We start from the raw sequence: 24,595 nt of genomic DNA, 5'->3' as shown, positions 1-24,595 counted from the left end.
CAATGTGGCCCAGCCCCCACCCCAGAGCTCTCAGTGACTGCTAAACTGACATACGGTAAAGACTAGTTCCACTTCAGTTATTGTATCTGGAAGTGACGTGACGGAGGGTGGAAGTGTAGTTTCCTGCCCACACAGTGCACCAAAAAAAGAAAGTTAACCCCTCGCGGGCTCGCTTCGCTCGCCACGCTTCGGGCACGGAGGCTCGCTACGCTCGCCACATGGTTATATTCCCCCTCTATGCCCACTTGGATTGTAAGGAATGACGTTGGACACTGCTGATGACATCATGATCAATCTACGGAAGGGGATCTAGCTGTTACCACTGACATACAGTATGGCCCCGCCCCCTCACAGACACAGCCAGCAGCACTGCCTGGATGCACAGGACTGAGGGGGACATGTATCAAACCTTCTACAAAGAGGGGATGTTCCCCATAGCAACCAATCAGTTTTTAGCTAGTATTTATCAAGTACATTCTATAAAATAATAGATAGAAGCTGATTGGTTGCTATGGAAAACGTCTTCCCTCTGTGGAAGGTTTGATACATTCAGAGCTGAAGAACTCTCTGCAGAACAGTTACCCCTTAGTGCTAAAGAGAGGCTGAAAATGTAAAGGATTGTTTTCAAATAAATCTTTATATTACATTGTATCAACCAGACACGTGCGTGTCACTGGCGTGTCCAAATCAGCGACTGTGTCTTTTGACACCGGTGGCCATGCTTAGATAGGAATTCTGCGCTCCATGGGGCTGCTTTATCTGAATCAGGCCCCTGTGTCTAATAATTGTAAGAATAATTTTGCGCACCGATGATCAGCCCTAATCTTACAGTCAGCCTGGTCTATTGGGCAGCTGGCCAATCAGATTTAAGGGTGGGGCTTAACGTGTAGCGCCAGGGGACGGAGTGATTTTCCATGTCAGCGCCAGGTAAAAACATTGTGGGGCTCTGTGTCTTCGATGGCATGGAATCATTGGATCTCCGCCATCAATCGCAAAACTATCAACCATCGGTGGTTATACATCGATGGTTCGTAATTGTCGATGGCCATCCCTAGTCTGCAGTACAAGCAGAGTGTTTCTATACAGATGAGTGCAGACAGTCTGTGTGGACTGGAACGATGATGCTTGGCTGCGTGACCTATGACATCACGACACCTCATATGTCACAGCCCTGGCCACGTATGAGTTGTTGGAAGAGCTCAGGGCTGCCCAGGCCAGGACATTGAGCTAGCACTGCCGTGACTGCGCCACTGCGAAGGACACCGCACCCGCTGTAAGTAATCGCAAAATCCAGGGATTGAAGCTTCAATTAAAATCCCGGACTTTTTGAGGTTAAATTCCGGGATCCCGCGGATCAGGATCCAGGGATTGGCTTCCCTAGTTTTCACTGTTTCTGTACTATGTAAGGTGCTGCTGACCCCTTGTGGCACCATATATAATAATAATAATAATAATAATAATAATAATAATAATAATAATATAATATTGGATAATACTGACTTCAGCTTCTGTATGAAGCTGCTGTACTCAAAACTAACCACTAGGTGTCCTCCTGTTAGTTACACCCACTATAATTCCCATCACCCACTACCACTCCCTGGCACTGCAGCTTACCCGCTATAATTCCCATCACCCACTACCACTCCCTGGCACTGCACCTTACCCGCTATAATTCCCATCACCCACTACCACTCCCTGGCACTGCACCTTACCGCTATAATTCCCATCACCCACTACCACTCCCTGGCACTGCACCTTACCGCTATAATTCCCATCACCCACTACCACTCCCTGGCACTGCACCTTACCCGCTATAATTCCCATCACCCACTACCACTCCCTGGCACTGCACCTTAAGGTGGCCATACACAGCACGATATACATGCCGATCCGACGGATTGGCACGATATAGGTGCTATATCGTGCCATGTATGGGCACGATATCGTACCTGATATCGTGCTGCGCGCTCCCGCGGGGTCGTACATCGCATCCCCAGGTCTTCCTGCAAAACCATCTGACCTGGGATGCGATGTACGATCCCATTCAAATGGTGGAGGGGGGAGCCGGCATATCGTTCGGTCTGCGGGGACCGCACGAATGTTGGCAGTGACAGCACGATCCGTCTGCTGATGGATTGGCAGTCGCACTACACAGTGCATCGCACCGTGTATGGCCAGCATTACCCACTATAATTTCCATCACCCACTACCACTCCCTGGCACTGCACCTTACCCGCTATAATTCCCATCACCCACTACCACTCCCTGGCACTGCACCTTACCCGCTATAATTCCCATCACCCACTACCACTCCCAGGCACTTCATCTCACCCGCTGTAATTCCCATCTCCCACTACCACTCCCTGGCACTGCACCTTACCCGCTATAATTCCCATCTCCCACTACCACTCCCTGGCACTGCACCTCACCCGCTATAATTCCCATCACCCATTACCACTCCCTGGCACTGCACCTTACTCGCTATAATTCCCATCTCCCACTAACACTCCCTGGCACTGCACCTTACCGGCTATAATTCCCATCACCCACTACCACTCCCTGGCACTGCACCTTACCCGCTATAAATCCCATCTACCACTCCTTGGCACTGCACCTTACCCGCTATAATTCCCATCACCCACTACCACTCCCTTAAACTGCAGCTTACATGCTTTAATTCCCATCACCCACTACCACTCCCTGGCACTGCACCTCACCCGCTATAATTCCCATCACCCACTACCACTCCCTGGCACTGCACCTTACCGCTATAATTCCCATCACCCACTACCACTCCCTGGCACTGCACCTTACCCATTATAATTCCCATCACCCACTACCACTCCCTGGCACTGCACCTCACCCGCTATTATTCCCGTCACCCTCTACCAGTCCCTGTTCTGAGATGGTCAACGTACTCTATGGTGGTCACTGGTATGTTCTTGTATTTGTTATGTACAATATTGAATTGCTCCGGTACTTACATTTTCATCGCCGCAAGTCACAGCGAGTTAGATACTTAATTATCAGGGACCGTGAGTATTTGGAGTAAAGATGTATCAGAGATATAACACTCATACAATCACTAATTGGTTGTGTAGAGACAGCACATTATGACTTTATTTAGCATAATAGGCAGGTACTGTAGCTGATACATGTGGTCCCTCAGCTGGAATAATTGCCCACTCCTGGGCTAGGGCTAATGGTGTATTTTCTGGGGCCATTTTCAGTTCCCCGTCCGCCCCGGCCTCTAACAGTCAGCGTCTCCTCAGCAGCCATCTTGTGCACAACGTTGCTGGGATCCGGGTGCTGATGCTGGTGCTGTAGAAAACAGAGGTCATTCCGGCACCTTCTTAGAAAAGGTGCCACAGGTTTAGGGTGATTGGCAGCCCACCTCTATACACGATGTGGGCACAGTTTGATGATGGATGCAAGCCCTTGACTGGCACACTGTCTATAGGTGGACTGAATAAAGTGCCGGAAGCAGTGTGAATACAGTCTGTGATTAGGGCAGGCCTTAGGGTGGCTGTAGTACTGTTGGCAGCCTGTAGGTGGTGTAGTCACATAGAATGCTGCGTGTTCCCAGGAACAGATGGTGGGCAAAGGTGCAGGTAGGATGCCAGCTGGTATAGGTGCAAATGCAGGGCAGCCTTGTTGGTAAAATGTGGACTGAAGCAGATGCAGAGAATACTGACACAGCAGGCAGCTGGGGACTGGTACCATGCAGGACACACACTGTGAGTACAGGATGCTCACATGTAAATGCTGGATGCTGATGGCAGCCAGCTGCAGAGTGCACCTGAATGCAGAGATGTGTAGGCAGAAGCACTAGTCCAGAGCACTTGAAAACTGCAGGTAATGGGCACAGAATACACTGGTAATTGCAGGTGACAGGAGCTGGGAGCCGCTGCAGCCAGGAGCCAGGATACTGATCTCAGGGAGGAGTGTTGTTCATGCCAGTAGTGGAGGTTTAAATAGGGCGGTCCCAGAGCCTATTGGTTTGACAGGTCATGTGAGCATGACTGTAGGAATCTGGTAGGCCGATGTAGTCACATGATTTAATCCAAGATGGCGGCAAACATGCTCCGCTGTCGCGGGTACTACCAGGTGGGTTTTGTTAGGCTCACGTGGATTTGTGCCGGCCAGGGTCTCAGGAGCACAAAACACGACCAGAAGGAACACGGATGGTGATGATATGTCTCCGCTGGACCCGCTAATGGGGGCTAAGATCCCGACGTGTGACGGGCACAATGAGGGCGGCCGCCAGTGTCTTATATGGCATCGCTCTTCCTCGCTCTCTTTGTTGGTGTGCGAGAGGCCTCGTCACGAGGTGCATCACTAGTGGTCCTCGGCCGCCTCCTTCCTATAATACACAAGTATCAATTAGAGACATAGCAAGTGCATTGTGCAAGGTGATCTTCCTATGGTTACTGACAGTTATCGGGTACATCACAGGACTTTATCACTGCTCAGCACATATAAGGTGATATATTACAGGATATAATGTTACCTATAATCATGTATTCAGGCCACTGGTGTCTGACTGTGAGGGTTGCACACACCCAGCATTTTCTATGTGTAACGTTATAATGTGACGTTATGCTGTGATAAATGGGCGTATGCCTCCTGCCCCTAAACTGTCACTCACCCAACGTCAGTGGTGTGATCTGTACAATGTGGCTCCTGTCCTGATTGGGGCCTATGTGCATTATTTGGATTTCCTTCCCCCGGGCAATGTATCAGGAGATTGCGGCATATAGTCACACTTAGGTGAGTACAGAGAGAGAACTCGGTGGTCTGAGCCCCAGAAGAATCATTATGTTTCTTACCTTGGCAATGGGGTTCCCTCACTTTGCGGATTTCTCCCCCGCACAGCTGTTCGTGCAGTGACCACCATCTTGCCCTAGTAGATGGCGGACGGTTATTCATCCGCTTTAAGTAGAGCTGGCATCGCATGCACTGCCACCAGTGTTTCTTCAGTGCCTCCTCTTCTGCGTAGAAGTCATGGTAGATCTAATCACATAGTAGAAATAAAACAAATTATAAATACAAATGGTGACATCATTTCACTGATTGCATGAAAACTCTAAAGTCTCCTGTCCTGTACATAATTACATACATGATAGGGATCCGCAGAATAATACAGGATAACATTATGCAGTGTAACATTAGAACGGGCAAATTAACGCTTAATGGGGTATGTAACCTTATGGTAACGTGTGTGCCAGGCCTAAGGGTCACCAGGAATCCTGCCAATGTCTCACCACATACAGCTGGCTGGTATGTAACCTTATGGTAACGTGTGTGCCAGGCCTAAGGGTCACCAGGAATCATGCCAATGTCTCACCACATACAGCTGGCCGGTATGTAACCTTATGGTAATGTGTGTGCCAGGCCTAAGGGTCACCAGGAATCCTGCCAATGTCTCACCACATATAGCTGGCTGGTATATAGCCTCCCCTCTCCTCCCACATACACGGACCCTTAATGACTGACTATGTACTTACAGTGATGTTAGCACCAGTCAGGCTGTTTACACGCTCCATCTCCTTCACAAACTCCTCCCCATGATGAGACGTGTCCCTTATTTGGGACACATACAGGAAGGCATGGATCATCTCATGTAGTAAGCTCTGCAATACACCAAATAATGGGCCTGTTATAGTAAGAATGACACAGACTTTACACTCTTTGTTTGTTAAAAACGATTGAGGTTTATGTTTCCAGATGTGATCGAAAGAGACAAACACTGTACTATGTACTATTACATAATGGGTGAAAACTTTCAATTTTGTATATTCTCAAAAATGTCCCTTCTTCTCCCCATTATCTCATTCCAATACTTCATTAGCCTCAGTGTTGTAATTACTTTGACCCCCTGTGCATGGTAAGGGGGGGGGGAGACATATGGGGAGGTCAGAGGGTCATCACACCCTAATTTCTATGAAATGATGGGATCCCTAAATATTTATCCCCTCTGAAAACACAACCTATAGTACCTCTACTAGTTTCCTCCTGGGAAGCTGCTCCAGGATGGGTTTGCTCAACCTGATGAAGCAGATTCCTCCAAACTCCTTTCCCTGGCGACAGTATCCGGCCATTCTGGGGAGAGAACACAAATCGCACATGAGTAACATCCATGGTCTGATACAATTACATACGAGGAGGTGAGAGATGACAATTGAGAGAAGACGCTAACATTAGTGGCTATATAAATATAGTTATACGCACCCCACATAGATGGGGCAGCAGTGAGTCCTACCCTCTTGGATGAGGGGGGCTGTTGCTGCCTGTGCCCCCAGTAACTGTACTACAGGAGGAGAGGAGAAGGCAGTAGTTCTGCCCAGCCAGGTCCCGGCGCCTGCTCAATGGAGCTGGTAGGCACCAGGACCGGCACATGTGCAAAATGATGGCTTCTAGGGACTGCATCGGCTGCAGCTCCTAGAAGCCGTGTTGGGCTAACCGAAAGGCACCCACTGGAAGCACACGCTCTGCTAATCACAGCCTGCACTGGCAGTACCAGGGGGGCAAGCACACCTCCCCCTGTGTGATTGGCAGATACTGTAGCTCTTCCAATTGGAAGCCGCTGCCAGTCACAGTGTAGCCAGTGCAGTCACTCTCACTGGCTCGCTGAGATAGTGGATTTTACTGGGGGGGAGCTGTGGTAAAATCCGCCACTGGATGTGACTGACGGCCGCCCAAAGGTGGGAAAAGCAGAAGCACTTGTTTTGGTTCTCCTGAAAATTATAAATGCATCATTTTGTTTTTGCCATATGAAAAGTGTTCTCATGGGGCCCGGGGCCCCTAGACCCATTAATAACACAAACGCAACATACTGACAGCCGGAAACCTCTGCAGAATTGCGCTGTGCCTCTTCATGCCTCATCCTCACTGTCACAGGCTGGAGAAAAGTCTGCTCACCCAGAAGTCACATAGAACCTGAGTATATAGCGCGTGACACTTATTTAACTTACATGAAACCCCCACTGATCAGTTATTATGTAGGTTGGAGGGCCGCACATACATGTACAGTATAAAGATGTCCATCACTGCCCTATATGTGTAATGTGTACCAGGCAGCCACTTACAGATATATATATTATTATTATTATTAGTAACCATTGTTTATAGGGGACTATATATAAATATCTGATAATAAACTGATCTGACAGTATCTACACTCACAGCTTCAGCCTAGAGCTCCACGCCACGGGTACATCAGCCAACTTCCCTCCGAAGTAAGCGTCATTGAACTCGGTAAAGAGTTCCTGGATGTCGGGGTTGGGATCTATCGATTCCCAAGCCTCGTCCACAATCGATAAAGACTCACTAACACCTCCAATCTCCTCAGTGTAGTCCAGCGCATTCAGTCCATCATCGGTCTCCATCTTCCTCCTTTGCCTAGAACTGATGGCTCAGTAACTGTCAGGTGCTTTGCATATAGGCCACAGCGCACGTGTCACAATGACTGGGTTTATGATGCTTGTGCGGGTCACAATGGCCGGATGCATGATACTTGGAATGTTACTAATATCCATCCATCCATCCATCCATCCATCGCTCCCTCTAGTAATTACATAATTCCATAAGCAGATTTAAACTTACACTAATGTTTATTTAAGCATAATTACCAAAAATAATAGCAACGTTTGAGGCAGAATATTGTCCCTTGTCAAGAATGCTCATAGAAGTCCATAGGCTTCAGTAGCCAATTAACTCCATCTAATAGACACCTATGTGGCTGCTGTGGTGTATACATATATTAGACAGTATAATGGCCCCGCCCCCACCTGAGAGCTCTCAGTGACTGTTAAACTGACATACACTGAGGCCCCGCCCCTATCTCAGAGCTCTCAGTGACTGCTAGACTGACATACAGTGTGTCTCCGCCCCCTCACAGACACAGCCAGCAGCACTGCCTGGATGCATAGGACTGAGGGGGGACATGTATCAAACCTTCTACAAAGAGGGGATGTTCCCCATAGCAACCGATTAGTTTTTAGCTAGTATTTAGCTAGTATTTATCAAGTAAATTCTATAAAATAATAGATAGAAGCTGATTGGTTGCTATGGAAAACGTCTTCCCTCTGCTAAAGAGAAGCTGAAAATGTTAAGTCTTGTTTTCAAACTGTTGTCACTGGCGTGTCCAAATCAGCGACTGTGTCTAATAATTGTAAGAATAATTTTGCGCACCGATGGTCAGCCCTAATCTTACAGTCAGCTCTGGTCTATTGGGCAGCTGGACAATCAGATTTGAGGGGTGGGGCTTAACGGGTAGCGCCAGGGGGCGGAGCGATTTTCCATGTCAGCGCCAAGTAAAAGCATTGAGGGGCTCTGCGTCTTCGATGACACAGAATCATTGGATCTCCGCCATCAATCTCAAAACTATCAACCATCGGTGGTTATCCATCGATGGTTCATAATTGTCGATGGCCATCCCTAGTCTGCAGTACAAGCAGAGTCCTTCTGTACAGATGAGTGCAGACACTCTGTGTGGACTGGAACGATGGCGTTTGGCTGCGTGACCTATGACATCACGAAACCTCATTGTTGTTCATATGTCACAGCCCAGGCCGCGTGTGAGTCTTCGCAAGAGCTTAGGGGTGCCCAGGCCAGGACAATGAGCTAGCACTGCCGTGTCTGTGCCACTGCAAAGGACACCGCACCCGCTGTAAGTAATCACAAAATCCGGGGATTGAAGCTTCAATTAAAATCCCAGACTTTTTGAGGTGAAATCCTGGTATCCCGCGGATCAGGATCCAGGGATTGGCTTCCCTAGTTTTCACTGCTCCTGTACTATGTAAGATGCTGCTGACCCCTTGTGGCACCATATATAATAATGGATGATATTGACTTTAGCTTCTGTATGAAGCTGCTGTACTCAAAACTAACCACTAGGTGTCCTCCTGTCAGTAACATTGGGGAGATAGGTGGTGTATATTAATGAAAGGGCGGTGCTGTGACCATTTCCTGGTTGCACCATGTGGGAGGGTGACTGACATGTGAGTGAGTGCACTGCAGGACCGGCTGCTGCTGCTGTTGCAGACTCAGAGGACATTGATCAGAGAGCACCTACATAGCACAGCAGCAGGGACAGGGTGAGTTATGCATGTTGTCTATTAGGTTATATTACATGAAATACATGTATGTGAATCTTTGCTGGAGCTCTTCCTATCAGTAATGTGCACTGAGTATAGTTATACATTATGTTTCTAATTGTTATACATATACCGTGTGTATGTTGTTGCAGTATGTATTTGCAGCCACTTAGTAAAGTGTATATACACTCACAAATATCTGGTGTCTTTGAGCAGGGACATGTTTTCAGGTTTTCCATTCCTTGAAAATGTACTTTTCTTGTTACTTTTTTGACATTGTTTATGTCATGTCAAGTGTTTTTTTATTTTGTACCAAGTGAAAATAGTTAAAGGGAGCCCGGGGGCTGACTGTAGGGTGCTCCTAAATATTGGTAGGTATACAGTAGGCTACATCGTTTTTTGGTGTCAGCAAATTTACTGACGGTTGATCACCATTGGCGTTTGGTACAGAGCGTATATTACTTGTGGTTGTGCGTCGCTGTGTGTCATTTGCATGGTGTGTGTTCATCTGGATAATGTGGGGAAGAGCCTATCGGCGCTAATGCAGATACATGGCGGGACGCACTACAAATCTTCATGCATAACGGCATAATTAACACCGGCATGTAAAATGCCCAGATGCTTCCTGCCCACAATCTTAGTAATGCTCGCGTCCTGGCCAAAACACATCTGCCATCTTCTGTAAAAACGCATTAAAAAACGACGGTGCTGAAGTTACCTTCTTCACTTCTTCAGCCTTGTTTAAAAATGTTCATTACAATGAGCCAAATGTCAGTTTAAACACTTGACGCAATGGATTCCAATAGATGGTATTCAATTGTTTTAGCACGCCCGATCTCGCATCTAAAGTGACGGGAGATCGCAGGGCGCTATTCAGTTGATGCCGATTATTGCGCTGATTGCGCCCATAGAGGTCAGGTCTAGCCGTGTAAAACGGCTGCCCTCGACCAAAAGTGCTGGCCGCGATCATGAAAAGTGCTGTTTGGGCACCATTTTCGGCCATTTCAGGTTGCATCCACTGGGTGTTGCGAGCTGAAATGGTGCGCCGGCAGCTGATCGCACCCGCCAGGAGCAACAATTGAATGTCACCCTCTCATTACTAAACTAAACTTAATAAACTCACTATGGCCTATACTGTACAAGGAATCTGTATGACGTACCGCTGGATATAAGTATTGTGTTTTTTGTTTTCTATATAAATTGCAAATATTAATGAACGAGTCAAATTAAATTTTTTCCTTAGTGGTGGTGTGGGGTATTCCCTGTTCCCAGAAATCATTTCAGGCCTTCAGGTTTTTGACCGGAGGCGCGCAGGGTTCTAGCATTACCTGTGATGACCGCTTCAATTTCCAGTCATAGTGAATTTGTGTGGAGTTTGTATGTTCTCCCTGTGTTTGCGTGGGTTTCCTCTGGGTGCTCAGTTTTCCTCCCACACTCTAAAAACATACTGTTAGCTCAATTGGCTCCTGACAAATAACTTAACCCTATAGTATATGTTCATGTGGTAGGTAATAGAGGAGGGAGGGATTCAATTCAGCGAAATGCGCCGTCACAATGCCCGGCTGCACACACAGCGGCCATATACGTTCGTACGAGCATTGCAGGTTTTCCCTCGCATCTCCATGGGGCGCAAAGGAAAACTCGCAATACCGGTGGGCTCGATGTGCCGTTCGAAAATGCCACATCACATCCATCGTGTTGAATTTAATTCCCCAGCACTGCAGGAATATGTGTACGCTATATAAATGATAATAAACAGCAGCCATCAATGTGATTCCCTCACACTCAGCGTTCCTCTTATCTGAGCCCACCAGACCGTAACCTCTTCTGGCAAATCTTCTGCCCATCGCTGTGTGAACGCTGTGAAACCACCCAGTTTTTATTGCAACAGATCTCTGGTGACCAGGCTGTAATATGTCTGATTCCAGCACACAGACACTGGACATACGTATCTCTAAATAACTGATCGTTCATACGTGTCTGGGGGTTAATATAATCGTATTGCCATAGATCTCTCACACTGAGTTGTGGTTTTAATGTGTCACGGGTTTTTTGACCTTGAATGTCTGATAAATCAGGAATTGTCTCCTTTCTATTGTTGAAACAAGAATTCAGGGCCATCCTCTTGTCCTGGAATCTTCTTAAGCAGTTATCTTCATTTACAACAGCAAAACTACTGGATAAACACTCCAAGGGCAGTGATAATAGATTGGTCCTGCTTGGTAGGCCTAAATGCTTTTTTGGGGGGGGAAAAGGGCATAATGAAGGTAGACGGATAAAGCAAAGTAATTTAGTATAAGTGTCAGGATAATGTGGACAAGCTAATACGTACTATTTGCACGTAGGGTACAACTGAATCCCCCCTCCCCCCCCCATGTAGAAACGTATTACACCCCCTTTGAAAAAGCCAAGTCCTAAAGCTTTTTGGACATTTATTCCGTGGCCGTATACACAAAACTGTTGTCTCCAGTTATTGGACCCCAGAGGGGTGTTGTGTATCTAAAAGTGAGTGTGGCTTCACAATGTGGACACGGTAGAGAAGATTTAGATGGGTCGGAAATGGGCATTTTTTTACATTTTATTTTGTTAAATGGTGGAATGTAAGAATCTATCTGAACTGTCCCACAAATAGTAGAGGTAAATTGCTTCTGATGGTTCCCATTTTACTAGCCTGTAGTAGTGACCTCACTGAATGTAAAATGGCTGCCGCCTGTGCACATAGGTGCAGTGTGCACTTTAGGAAGCGGTCTAGTTTATATCCACCCTATTATTGACTGTTTTCCCCTGTACAGCCAACATACTGACAAGATGCAGGCAGACGGTATATTGCACAGCGGCTACTTTCACCCGGTCCTTCGCGCCTGGCAAGCGTCTGCGACCAGCCTACATGCTACCAATCTCATGTACCCCATCTTCATCACGTAAGTGGCCCTCGAATGGCGCCATGCGCTATTGACCAATCTCTTGTGTCGTCTCATTGATTTTATTCCTTCTGAAATATTATTCTCGCATTTCAGAGACGACCCTGATACCGTGGAACCGATCCACAGTCTGCCCGGGCAGTCCAGGTGAGAGACCTAATCCTGTGGCGTTAGATGCGGAATTGCCTATGATTGCTGAGCAGTGTCACCTCAGTATATCCCTGCTTAGGCACAGGTGTAATACACTCGTCACACTCAGACGCTGCTGTTAAGGTGTAATGAATTCAGTGGGGCTCGTGTAGAAGGGGCCGCATATTTTGTGAAAAGCGCGAGTGTAAAATGCGCCCGAAAACCAGAAGCAATTCCGTGTATACATTGAGCAGAGGCGTCCGGCTCTTTCATATGCGTATTTGCACCAGATTTACCTCAGGAGGAAACGGTAGCACATGTGCCAGGTTTATACCAGGAGTAACAGCGTAGAGAAGTGGGTGACGTTTCCCTATTTCAACACACAATACTGTTATAAAGCTTCATATACATAGAATAGTTCTGGCTTGGACTGGTATGAATGACCGATAGGTCCGGCGGGTCAAATCCCGACATTGGAAGACCGGCAGCAGTGAAGATCCCGATAGGTAAGTAAACTAACTATACCTAACCCTAACCCCCCCCCCCCCCTGTAAGTGCGTAAACCTAATCTCTCCATCCCCACAGCCTAACCCTAACCCTTCTGGGGGCGGTGCCTTACCCTAACCCTCCCGCATGCCCGATGCGTAGGGATAATGATAGGGGTCGGGATTTCGACGGCTATCATTAGTCCCCTGTCGGGATTGCACAGTCGGTAATCCAGCGGTCAGCATTTCGAGTCTGTTTAAATGAAACCCCTATAAAAGTATCTTCCTATCCTCCACAAAACTACACTGCTCGAAGGCATCTTCCTTTTTAATCAACTAAAATGTTTCCGACCTCTTAATTACATAAAACTTCACCAATATTCGGTAAGAGGCTTCCAGTAAAGGAAAGACAACTGAGGTAAATAAGGCACGTACATTCTGTGTGCTGAACCAGTATAGAGTCTATTTACTATGATCCAGTGACGTCACTGAGGCAATGTCTGACTAATATTCACCCTTTACAAGCACCTGTGTTATGCAATTAAGCTGAGTTGAGCAACTACCATATTTTTTTGTAATATTCACGAGGCACTGGTTCCTAGTAACTTTGTTACCTGACCATTCGTTCAGCCCACAAATATCTGCCGACACTGTGTGTAGGTGCCGGACCCACTTTCAAATGAAATAATCCGAGCGTCTGCTCATTGGCGTGAGGGGTGATTGTGTAAATGGCAAACTGTTCTCTGCCACTGTGTGAAACGGATGTATGAAGTCGCACCTTTCATTTTAGGCTTTGGATAATTACTATACAGGATACTTGATCAATCTACCAATTTAGACCTTAAGCTCAATTGTTTAGAAACCTGGGGCTGATCCATAACCGGCTGCAGTGTGTAAATTCTCCTTACAATGTGTCGCACCCAGTATTCCTGCCCTGTGCTGCTTCTGATGGTATCTGCTGACCGTGCGCAGCGAGAGGGGTCTCCTCCCAATGTCACACTTCCAGATAAGACGCCTGGAGCCAGGACCTCTGCTGTTTGAGTCTGATATACAACCACGGCCCAGATACTACACTACTCAGTATTGCAACAGTAATTCAGTGTGCTGATTCGGCTGTAGGTGCTGATGTGTGTATGTTTCTATATGTTTGTGTGTGTGTGTATGTATGTATGTGTATGTATGTATGTATATATATATATATATATATATATATATATATATGTACATATATATATATATATATGTACATATAATTGTCTATAAATATCAAGAAACCTCTACTCAACTGAGACATAGGGCCTGATTCAGAGCCGTTCGCTATTTGCGGTCGTTCGTTCAAAAACAAGGGGTGGCTATTCAAATGATCCGTTCGCAAATTGCAGTCTGTTCACACCTCTAAGTCTGAACGAGCGAGCAAAACATACGCTCGTTTATTTGTTAAAAACGCCCCCTGGCCGCTCGCACCATAAGTCAGGTCCGCTATTTATTAGATTAATCGAGTACATCGACCAGCGTATGAACTGCTCGCTATTCTTGTGGTTGGTTTTTGCTACCACAATTTTGCGAACAGTTCTGGCTTAAAAAAAACCCAGTGACGTGGTCAATGACGCCGCTGTTTTAAATATGCACACCCATAAAACGCCCGTTTTGACCTTTAAGCACGCCTGCGTTCTGATTTCCACTCCCCGTTTTCAAGCACCTTCCCCTGTTACCACCCACATACGCCTCATCCTGTCACTCAAATTATCAGGCATTCGCTATTTTGCGAGCACATGAATTGCGGCCGCACTGACTGGTTCGCGCATGCGTATAACGATCCGTACGCATGCGCAGATGTGCGAACATCGCTCGGAACGAGCGTACTGCCGCTAGCGAGTGGCTCTGAATGAGGGCCATAGTTTATACTTTTCAGTACTTTATATTAAATACTGGGAATGTTCGTTTCACTTATTAACATGCAATATATGTTAAGTTGACCAACTCACGCCAAAGACTTTCCTTTCTGGCGAGTCCTACGCTAAATATAAATAGGCATTTCTGTGCTAGAAATATTCTTCTATCTATAATATGCTTAAATGCTTTTCCAGCCCTATTACGCTCACTACACCATTAGCAGTGTGACTGAGCAACCTGTCATCGCTATTTGCAGGCACGGAGTCAACAAGCTAGAGCAGCTGCTGCGCCCTCTGGTGGAGGACGGCCTGACCTGCGTGCTGATCTTTGGAGTCCCCAGCAAAGTCCCAAAGGTAACTGCAGAGAGCTGGGAGTGTCCGTGTCTGGTTTAATTATTATTTAAAAATCAGGGCAGAGAAATGCGTTTTGCTCCCATCTCTTACAAATCACGTGACCGGGCTTCTAGTTGATAGACATGCAATGCTTAAGCTGCACCCAGAATTGAAGGTGGCACGCCATAAGCAGCCTGTCATGTGACATCGGGGATGTACGGTGTTAACTTAGACTATTCTGCACCCAGGATGATCGAGGCTCGGCGGCGGACTCGGATGATACTCCGGCGGTCCTGGCTATTCGGAAGATCCGCTCCCTCTTTCCCCAGCTGCTCATTGCCTGTGACGTGTGTCTGTGCCCCTACACGTCCCATGGACACTGTGGTAAGAAGCCTTGGTCTGATCTTAGCAAAATACAATGTTTAGGGATATGCATGATAACTCACAGTCCCCCCTTAGCTGCAGCTTGATTGACATGCTGTGGCGTTTGGTTTGGCGGATACCGGGACCATTCTCCAAAACGAGAGCATGCCGCACCCGTTTTGTAGGCATACCAAGCCCGGAGTCGGCATAGTTGAACGCAGACTTCCTGGACCCGGCTGACCAGTTCCGACGGCATGTCTGCTTAAGCTACAGCTTGCGCAGCCCGGCCAAGGACTGCGACCATCTGGGCTATGGATTAGTTGCTGCGTCTTCAGATGCAGCATTTGGATCGCAGCTGCATGCAGGAGTCGACTATTTCCTACAGGCGCCTCGTGCTGCGTTCGCATTTTAGTTAAACGGTATCGCACAGCCGCTTCCCTGCACCTGCGCAATATCGCATAAATCATAATCAGGCCCTACGTACAAGATGTGTGAGACACCCGGCCAACTGAGAAGCACCGAGACGAGTAGCGTACAATATCTTACTGTCCATTTTGCATCTTCGTCACATCGCAGACGCAGCGACAAGCCGCTAGCAGTGTACTAGAGGCGCTAGGCTGCGATATTAACGTGGTTTTAGACACTGAAGCCACATTATAAAGGACGCACCTGTATGGCCAGCGGGTGGTACACTGTAAGATAACAGTATTCCCGCTCACCCCTTCTATGGAGATTAGGCTAAGGTGCGTGTAGATGGGAATATTATGGTTCTATTAGAACTCGCTACATCCGCACAGACATTTATTAATATCCTTTAATTATAAACCACCGAGAGATTACACAACGCTGCACATTGAGGAGGCCCAAAACCAATGACGTAAAGTGACATGAAACGGGGTAAGGATGGCGCAGCCCAGACACGTGTGCCATCTGAGAGGTGTTGGGGAACACTTGGTACATTATATGTAGAGTAACATGTAATTGTGTCTCCTCAGGGATTCTGCGAGAAGATGGCAGCATACAGAACGAGACCAGCTGTCAGCGGCTGGCAGAGGTGGCATTGGCGTACGCCCGTGCAGGTAGTCTGAGTACTGTTTTGGGAATCTTGTCTTGCTGTTATTTTGTATGGATGTATTTGACAATATTGATTCACATATATAAGTAATCTGAGATATGAGATTTATCAGTTTAATCTTCCACTTTAATACTGAGATGACATCAAGTTATAAATAAAGGGTTGTTTTTTTTTCTCTCTTCTGTATAGTAAAATATATTGTAATCTCTAAATTACACCACTTTCAGACCTCAATCGCAGGTTCTGAACTGGGTCAATGTACACGTTTTAAAGCCGTGTCACAGCAGCTCAGATCCCAATCCCACTGCACATTAAACCCTGGTTATTCCCGGGGCGTCCCCTTTACACTGCACCTCTGTGCCTGCCCTGCATGTCACACCCTTGAGGCGGGCCTCTGCATCCACAGCCAATCAGAAGCTTTTAAACCTAACCCAGGTGCCCCCTTTCACACCGCTAGCTGACTCGCATTAGTTCCGGGAATAACCCTGGTCAAGATCCTGGATAGACCCTTTTACACCGACACACGACCCAGGGTGCCCTGGCAATATCCCAGCTCAGTGATGTGTGTGCACTCTGGTTTGTAAATGTGCAAGATTATTTCTGGTGATTAAAGTGGGTTATCTGGAAGATACAGTTTCCTTTAATTTTCTTTTCAGAGTTTCACATTTAGGACAATCCATCTGTTAGAAGGGTAGCTAAAGGTGGCATGTTTTAGGATTTCTCAAACCATTAATTTTATGCAGAAATCATTGCCTGTACTTACATTATGATTTATTGCCTGTACCAAGACCCCCAGACACCTAATCCGTTGTACTCTGTCGCAGGATGCCATGTGGTGGCACCGTCTGATATGATGGATGGCAGGATTGGGGCCATTAAGAAGGCTTTGATATCCAATGACCTAGGAAACAAGGTAAGGCTCATTCTTGTGCAACCTTCCAGGGTCCTGCTATATCGGGTATAGTTTTTTTTTTTATTATTGGTAAATAAGTGCATGTTTTTTTGTTAGTAAATAAGTGCATGTTTTTTTGTTGGTAAATAAGTGCATGTGTTTTTGTTGGTAAATAAGTGCATGGTTTTTTGTTGGTAAATAAGTGCATGGTTTTTTGTTGGTAAATAAGTGCATGTTTTGTCATGCTCTTGGTTGTGATTTTTGGCATTTGTTATGGGATTGCCCTAGGGTTAACGATTTTTGGACCTTGGTGTGGTCTGATGTGCAGTTTACTTTCCCCCCATTACCTTCCTTACCTCCCTTTGTTTATTCGCATTGGATATTGAGGAATTGTTTAATGCAAATATTTATCGTTATGTTTAAGGCTTATCCACTTTAGCAAAAGTAGTTATTGCCCGTTCTTGGTGTGCTCCAGATCTCTCTGATATACACAAACGGAGGGTACTTGTTAATGATACCATTGATCATGAACGGTATGTTTTATACTAGTCGTAGAGCCCTTTCTAAATTTCATAAATTATGCGATAGATGGGCTCTTTCTTTCTTTCTTGGGCCTTCGTAGACCAATTGGGGATCCTTCCGTGTAATCTAGCCTCTTCTATTCTCCCTTTTTCTTTCCCTTTTTTGTTTTTGCCCCGTTCTTTGTTTTGTTTGCTTCTTTATTGTTCGATTTATTTTATTTTGCTTCCATGCGCGAGCTGTTTATATGTCATATTTGTGATCTTAGGTCTGGTTTACTGCTGATACTTCTTTGATTTGTATATTTTGGTATTTAATTGTACAACTGTACTTTTTTTTTATTGGCAACATTTATATCTTTGTTTATCTGTTTTTGTTTTGTTTATAATATGTAGAACATTTTCTAATAAAAATCTACATGATTTAAAAAAAAATAAGTGCATGTTTTTTGTTGGTAAATAATTGCATGTTTTTTTGTTGGTAAATAAGTGCATGTTTTTTGTTGGTAAATAAGTGCATGTTTTTTTGTTGGTAAATAAGTGCATGTTTTTTTGTTGGTAAATAAGTGCATGTTTTTTTGTTGGTAAATAAGTGCATGTTTTTTTTGTTGGTAAATAAGTGCATGTTTTTTGCGATCAGCCATAATAGGCTACGAGTAGCTCCTTGTCATTTCCTTACATTTCTGTACAGTGACTGTTTCGCAGTGTTTTTATATATAGCTGATTATTATTATCTGTTGCAGATAACTCAGGTTGCGAATTTGCTTTTGGCCTTTTTACAGCGATTATTAATAGAACGTTTTAAATTCACCATAACCGTCAAATACATAAAATGAAATTACCACCGTGATATCACCCTCTTTTTGTTTTTTGCCCAGGTTTCGGTCTTGAGCTATAGTGCCAAGTTTGCCTCCTGCTTCTACGGCCCGTTCAGGTAACTGCGACACGATGAGCGATGTTTCCTGTCAGCTGAGAGGGCTCTAGCAACCATCTTGATTTTCAATGCAGGTTCTCATGGCCTCTGACAGAAAGGGGTTAACGGTCGGAGCTGGGTTCCTGTGGCGTGTGTGGACTTTGGACCTGGTGTTGTGATTATAAGGGAGAGGACTACTATTTGTAGATTTCCCATTGGAGAGAATCCGTACTAGTATATACCTTTTTATGGCCTGTGGTATACACACATTTCTGCCAATTAATGCACTAAGTTACAGTCCCTAGTTATCAGTCAGTGGGGAGACTCCATCAGTCGGTACATGGGAGACTGGAACAAAGGCTTAATATAAATTTTCGTTTTTAATTTTGAAGAGATGCGGCACAGTCCAAGCCTGCGTTTGGTGATCGGAAATGTTACCAATTGCCTCCTGGTGCAAGAGGACTGGCCAACAGGGCGGTGGTAAGGAGCAATTAACCTCTTCGTGTGTATGTGTGATCTTTTTTTTTGTTTTGTTTTCTTTTTTATATGAGTCCTGGATTCCGTTTTATAATATATAGAAAGAAGCCAGATTGTAGCTGTCATATTTCTGGAAAATGAAAGCTAACATCTGATTGGTACATTGCATAGTCTTCTTAAATAAACCCTGTGTGTTTTGTATAAGTGTATGCAATATGTTTATGCACAAGTGAGACTTGAGGAGTGTGCAATATCTGTTTGTGTATAAGCGAATCTGAAGGAGTGTGTATAAAATAATTATGTATAAGTGAGGCTGAAAGAGTTTGTGATACATGTTTGTGTATAAACGAGGCTGAAGGACTGAGTGTAATATGTTTGTGTATAAGCAAGGCTGAAGGACTGGGTGTAATATGTCTGTGTATAAGCTAGGCTGAAGGACTGGGTGTAATATGTTTGTGTATAAGCGAGGCTGAAGGAATACGTGTAATATGTCTGTGTATAAGCGAGGCTGAAGGACTGGGTGTAATATGTCTGTGTATAAGCAAGGCTGGAGGACTGGGTGTAATATGTTTGTGTATAAGCAAGGCTGGAGGACTGGGTGTAATATGTTTGTGTATAAGCGTGGCTGAAGGTCTGGGTGTAATATGTTTGTATATAAGCGAGGCTGAAGGACTTGCTGTAATATGTTTGTGTATAAGCGATTCTGTATTAATGTGTGGCCATTATTGACATTGACAAGGACAGAAATCACTCTGATCTAACATTTCTAACTGTCCTCACTTGTCTGGGCAGGACCGGGATGTACGTGAAGGAGCAGACATGCTTATGGTAAAGCCGGGAATGCCGTATTTGGACCTTGTGAGAGAAGTGAAGGACAAGGTGAGTGGACGGAGAGGTACTTTGTTTCGGCCAAGCTAACTGTTACTAAGAAAAGAAACTTGTTACATTAGTGGGCAGAACACACTTTTTAGGAATATAGGGGGAACTTATCATCGTTGTATGTTTATAAGGAACCACAAAACTCTGCAGCGCCAGACGGTTGGTATGATAAATCGTATAAAACAATCATACACAGATACATAACAAGGACACATGAGGGTGACTGAGAGGGTACAGGCATGGTACAGAGGGTGCTGTGTGTGGGAGCTTGCACTCTAACGCAGTGACTAGTCTATAGAAGTGGGTGATTTGCATATTGTAGCCTGACGCTAATCCTATGAGGCTCTGTGTAACGATGTTCCCTTTCGATGTCCCAGCACCCGGACCTCCCATTGGCCGTGTATCATGTGTCAGGGGAATACGCCATGCTCTGGCACGGCGCACAGGCAGGAGCCTTTGACCTGAAGGTTGCCGTACTGGAAGCCATGACCGGATTCCGAAGAGCCGGTGAGTGCAGCAGTCGTATCGCCTTCATAGACGTCATTAGATCTGGGGGACATTTGTCTGCCCCATATTTACCACAGACTGACTGCATTACCCTCGGCTCAATTAATGAAGCCATGTGAAAGGCCTGATATTAATTGAGGTGATGTTGGTAATAAATATGGAAGCAGACATGTACAGGCAATATCCGCATATTACTGATTTATATATTTTTACAGTTTCAGTGGATAATATAGACCAAATTCCGGAACCACCCACATAACCTCTAAGTTATTCAACTTAATTACCTCCCCTCTACACAGTTCACACAAAACTTACATGTGTTCTTTCTACACTTGCACATCCTAATGACTCCCAGGCCAACATTGCCGTGTGACTGAACCCTACAGCCAGTGCCGTAACTAGGGGTGTGCCAGCGTATGTGTGTTTGGTGTCTTTTGTCCCGCCTCTTCCTTCCTCATAAGTATGTGCCCACCATTCTCACCCGCCAAGTCAATGTTGTAAATTGCTGTCTCCATTCACATCTGTATCGCTCACACACGTGGACTGTAACCAGTCTGACGGCAACGAAAATATTACAGTAACCCATAGCAACCATGGACTTATTTATTTTCTTTTTTTTTCTAGTAATCCTTTTTCCTTTGCTTCATTTTTCATAAATGTACTGAATTCCGCTTTACTCTTTGTGTAGTTAATAAATGCTCATAATGTTTCCCCGCAGGTGCTGACATCATCATAACCTATTACGTTCCCCAACTCTTGAAGTGGATAAAAGAATTATAATGGGATCCGGGAAGCGGACGCATTCTGTGCTGCGCTCGGGGACCGCGCCTGCTCTGGCGCTGGGTTCAAGTTACTAAATTGTAACTGGAGATATTGCTGGGATTTCATGCTGTCATTTGTACCATAGTTACAGTCGGCATAGTAACACTTTCATGCTGGCTGCAAAACATTAAGGATTAATAATGTCCCCTTGTTTTTATCTAACACATAGTTAGGAGGTAACAGGTTCTATTTACACCTAAGGATTCTAGCTATGCCAATGAATTATATTAATGTTTCTCAGTATGCAGACCATTATATGTTGGTTTGTAAAATTGTTATAGTTTTTTCCAGGTTTTTTTTTTATTTTTTATTTAATTTAAAGTATTTTTTCCCATATACATTTTTTTTTTTTTTTTAAATCTGTATTTCAGAAGAACCTCAGTAGATGGTTTAACAGTATTGTATGTTGGTACAGTAGAGAAGTCTGGAAACTGGCTCACAAGAAACAACTTCTGTACCCATCACATTTTGATTTTTCTACTTTATTAGACTGAATCGTTCATGTGATTGTTTGCTTTGGTGCGTCCATCTTTGTGTATGGCAATCCATTATAGAGCCACTAATCCTAAAATGCAAACTGGATCATCTAAAATAGCGGTGATAACATTCACAAATCAGTATGACGGTGCCCATACACACTGTGGTATCACAGGTGCTACAAGGGGAGATTATCCCGATAACGCAGAACGCGACTTCGGAGGAAAGTGACTGCGGATCTGCTGAAAGTCTCGAGCTTATCAGAAGGCAATGTATTTGAGATGAAGTTGCAATCTTGGAGGGAGATATTTACCTGCGCACAGCAGACTTCCTGTCAGTCGGCCTCTCTGATTTTAGCCTATGTAAATATAATGTCCAGTAGGTCTTGTTATGTGACCCTTTAGGTATACATACTTGCCTAATCTCCAGGAACGTGCGGACAGCTCCCAAATCTCAGGGCGGTTGATTTTTATTATCAATATTTTTTACGGACCTATAAAAGCTGTTGTTGTATTTCTTCACAGTTAACTTGAAAAACTTTGTCGACTGATGAGATCTATCCAGGTGTCAAACTATGGTGGCCCAGATGTGGCCCTAACATGAAACTAACACAGTATTGGGGTTATTATTGTCACCAGAATCATAATGAAGTATACAACCTTCTGGAGGATCGTTGTGGGAAATTGCACCCAAAGTCACGTTTTTTAATTTTATTTTTAAAACTTATTTAGTTTTTGTGTTTTTTTTATCTAGTTCGTATAAATTTGCCTTAACACAGTGTTGTTCTTAGCCAGTCGAAAGTAATGGTCGCTAATGATTTATTAGTCGTGAATTAAAAAAAACAAACTTTTTATAGCTAGTTCAGAAAATAGACCGTAATCAGATTAAACCATTTGAGAAATGAATAAAGTAAGCGAGAAAAGACTTGTGCAGAGTATAGAAGCCACTATGTGTCTTGTACCATGGAAAATAAAGCACTGATCATGCCAAGACCGCTTGTATGATACAATCCTATATAAAAACTATGTGCCACTGCGATACTACATAGAGAGCATAAATAGTATGCTGTATGTATGAACGCTCAATTGTTGTATACGTTACTCCAAAATAAAATGAAACTCTTTATATTTCTGCATTTCTTGAACTTTTTTTTTCATGCTTTTGTTTCATACATACTGAAGGCAATGTGTAAGAACAGGATTTTCTTGTTAATTCACCTCTTCCGCGAGTTCTTGATTGCTTCTAAGGGGTCTATTTACTAAGCTGTGTTAGGAGATAAAGTGAACGGTGATAAGGTACCAGCCAATCAGCTCCTAACTGCCATTTTTCAAACACAGCCTGTGACATGGCAGTTAGGAGCTGATTGGCTGGTACCTTATCACCGTTCATCTTATCTCCTAAGTGTTCTGCAAGGTACATTTTAATTTGGAATAATTCCTGATATAAAGTAACATTTTAAATATAAAACATATAAGAGTGAATACTGTGTAGAGTTGGTGAGAGTCAATTTAAATACCCAGCTGGAGAATGTTCCATATTTGGCGTCGGACATGGGTGCTTGAAGAACATGCCTGAAGAGAGGAGTGTATGGTCAGCGGCCTGGAACCATCTCACGTGTTATTAGTCAGAAGGGTGACTGTATGCAGAGGATGCAGTCACGATAAGATGTCTTCTTACTAGGGTGGTTCCTGACAAAAATCCAACAGTGGCATCACTGTGGGTAAATGAAGGGTCCACTTTAAACATGGAACGTCGGTGTGTGAGGAAATCTCCCTGACCTATTTCCTGTTTGTGTACTGCACCCCTCCAATAAATCTGTCCATACAGGCTGCAAAAGCTCATTTTTTGCCTCCTAAAGTGTGGTTGTGTGTGTGTGTGTGTGTGTGTGTGTGTGTATGTATATATATATATATATATATATATACCACCATTTATTGTGTTTTATAATGCTTATTGTGAGGGGTCCTCTCTTTTTCCAAGGTGCACTCAAGAGCCGATGTAGAGTTGGACGCGCTTTGCGCCAAAATTGCAGGCGTAGAATGCACCTGGGAAATTTAAATGCAGCTTGTAGAGTTGACGTGTTCAGCTCTTCATGGGTGGCATCAGGGCTGGCTCCAGGGGTCGGAGCACCCTGCGCCGGCCCCCTCCAGCGCGCCCTATCTTCGCGAGCGACCGAAATGGGGGTGAGGCCACGCCCCCTAAGTGACGTTATTAGGAGGCGTGTCCGCCTCCAAATAACGTCAGGCTGGGGGTAGACTCACTAGCTGGGCTTCCCCCAGCCCTCTCCCGTCACTGAATGCATACCTCCCAACTGTCCCGCTTCCAGCGGGACAGTCCCGTTTTTCTGGGACTGTCCCGCCCGCGGGCCGCAGTGTCCCACGGTGGGGGGGAAGTTGGGGAGAGCACACCCACTGCTCGCATCGCACGGCATCTGTTCACTAGCGTAGGGAGAGCCTGGGGGGGCTGCCCAGCATCTCGGAGAGTGCTGGGCACGCCCCCTATAGTGACGAAAACGGGGGGAAGCCGAAGACTCCACCCCGTCTTCATTTGGCTCTGCCCCCTTCCCAGAAGCCCTGCCCCTTTTTCGGACGCGCGCGCCCTGTCCTTCCTTCCCATCTCCAAAAGTTGGGAGGTATGTGAATGAGAGTCTGCAGTCCGGCACAGCTGCGGCAGTGGGGGGGGTCCCCAACCTCCCGATTTAACCACCTGCGGGCCACTTCGGCCCATGGGTGGAACAGCGGGACAGTGCTCTCCCGCTGAAATCGGGATGTTGGGTAGGAGTGCTCCCTCTATGGGGTGCTCCCTCTGCGACCG

The 24,595-nt window shown here is 45.4% G+C and overlaps 2 protein-coding genes across 2 annotated transcripts; one reads left to right on the top strand and one right to left on the bottom strand.

The window, feature by feature from the left end:
• Positions 1–4,271: 4,271 nt before the first annotated feature.
• On the bottom strand, positions 4,272–7,388 carry LOC148542247 (DNA-dependent metalloprotease SPRTN-like). The gene is made up of 5 exons (XM_088469308.1): positions 7,186–7,388; positions 6,000–6,102; positions 5,508–5,633; positions 4,830–5,013; positions 4,272–4,363 (listed from the first exon to the last, which is right to left on the bottom strand). The coding sequence occupies exons 1-5, from the start codon at positions 7,386–7,388 to the stop codon at positions 4,272–4,274; spliced, it is 708 nt and encodes a 235-aa protein (XP_088325434.1).
• A 1,597-nt stretch (positions 7,389–8,985) lies between these two features.
• Positions 8,986–22,908, top strand: ALAD (aminolevulinate dehydratase). The gene is made up of 12 exons (XM_088469545.1): positions 8,986–9,098; positions 11,891–12,019; positions 12,116–12,166; positions 14,783–14,879; positions 15,107–15,242; positions 16,217–16,300; positions 17,121–17,209; positions 18,585–18,640; positions 19,012–19,099; positions 19,889–19,975; positions 20,353–20,482; positions 21,201–22,908. Exons 2-12 carry the CDS (start codon positions 11,907–11,909, stop codon positions 21,260–21,262), a joined length of 993 nt encoding a protein of 330 aa, XP_088325671.1. The 5' UTR covers positions 8,986–9,098; positions 11,891–11,906; the 3' UTR covers positions 21,263–22,908.
• The last annotated feature ends 1,687 nt before the right edge of the window (positions 22,909–24,595 follow it).

The sequence above is a fragment of the Taudactylus pleione genome, unplaced genomic scaffold, assembly GCF_031769625.1.
Source record: "Taudactylus pleione unplaced genomic scaffold, aTauple2 ptg000013l, whole genome shotgun sequence".
Taxonomy (NCBI): domain Eukaryota; kingdom Metazoa; phylum Chordata; class Amphibia; order Anura; family Myobatrachidae; genus Taudactylus; species Taudactylus pleione.
The sequence above is the reverse complement of the archived record's forward strand: the minus strand, read 5'-3'. Positions and strand labels throughout refer to the sequence as shown.

What these genes read in the sequence shown, in the direction of transcription:
- LOC148542247 (XM_088469308.1), bottom strand. Translation starts at nt 7,388, where the DNA reads ATGGAGACCGATGATGGACTGAATGCGCTGGACTACACTGAGGAGATT. An exon ending in TGGAGCTCTAGGCTGAAGCT is followed by an intron (nt 6,103 to 7,185) that starts GTGAGTGTAGAT and finishes TTCTCTCCCCAG; the next exon opens with AATGGCCGGATACTGTCGCC. An exon ending in GAGGGAACCCCATTGCCAAG is followed by an intron (nt 4,364 to 4,829) that starts GTAAGAAACATA and finishes TGTGTATTATAG; the next exon opens with GAAGGAGGCGGCCGAGGACC.
- ALAD (XM_088469545.1), top strand. Translation starts at nt 11,907, where the DNA reads ATGCAGGCAGACGGTATATTGCACAGCGGCTACTTTCACCCGGTCCTT. An exon ending in ATGTACCCCATCTTCATCAC is followed by an intron (nt 12,020 to 12,115) that starts GTAAGTGGCCCT and finishes CTCGCATTTCAG; the next exon opens with AGACGACCCTGATACCGTGG. An exon ending in AGTCTGCCCGGGCAGTCCAG is followed by an intron (nt 12,167 to 14,782) that starts GTGAGAGACCTA and finishes CGCTATTTGCAG; the next exon opens with GCACGGAGTCAACAAGCTAG.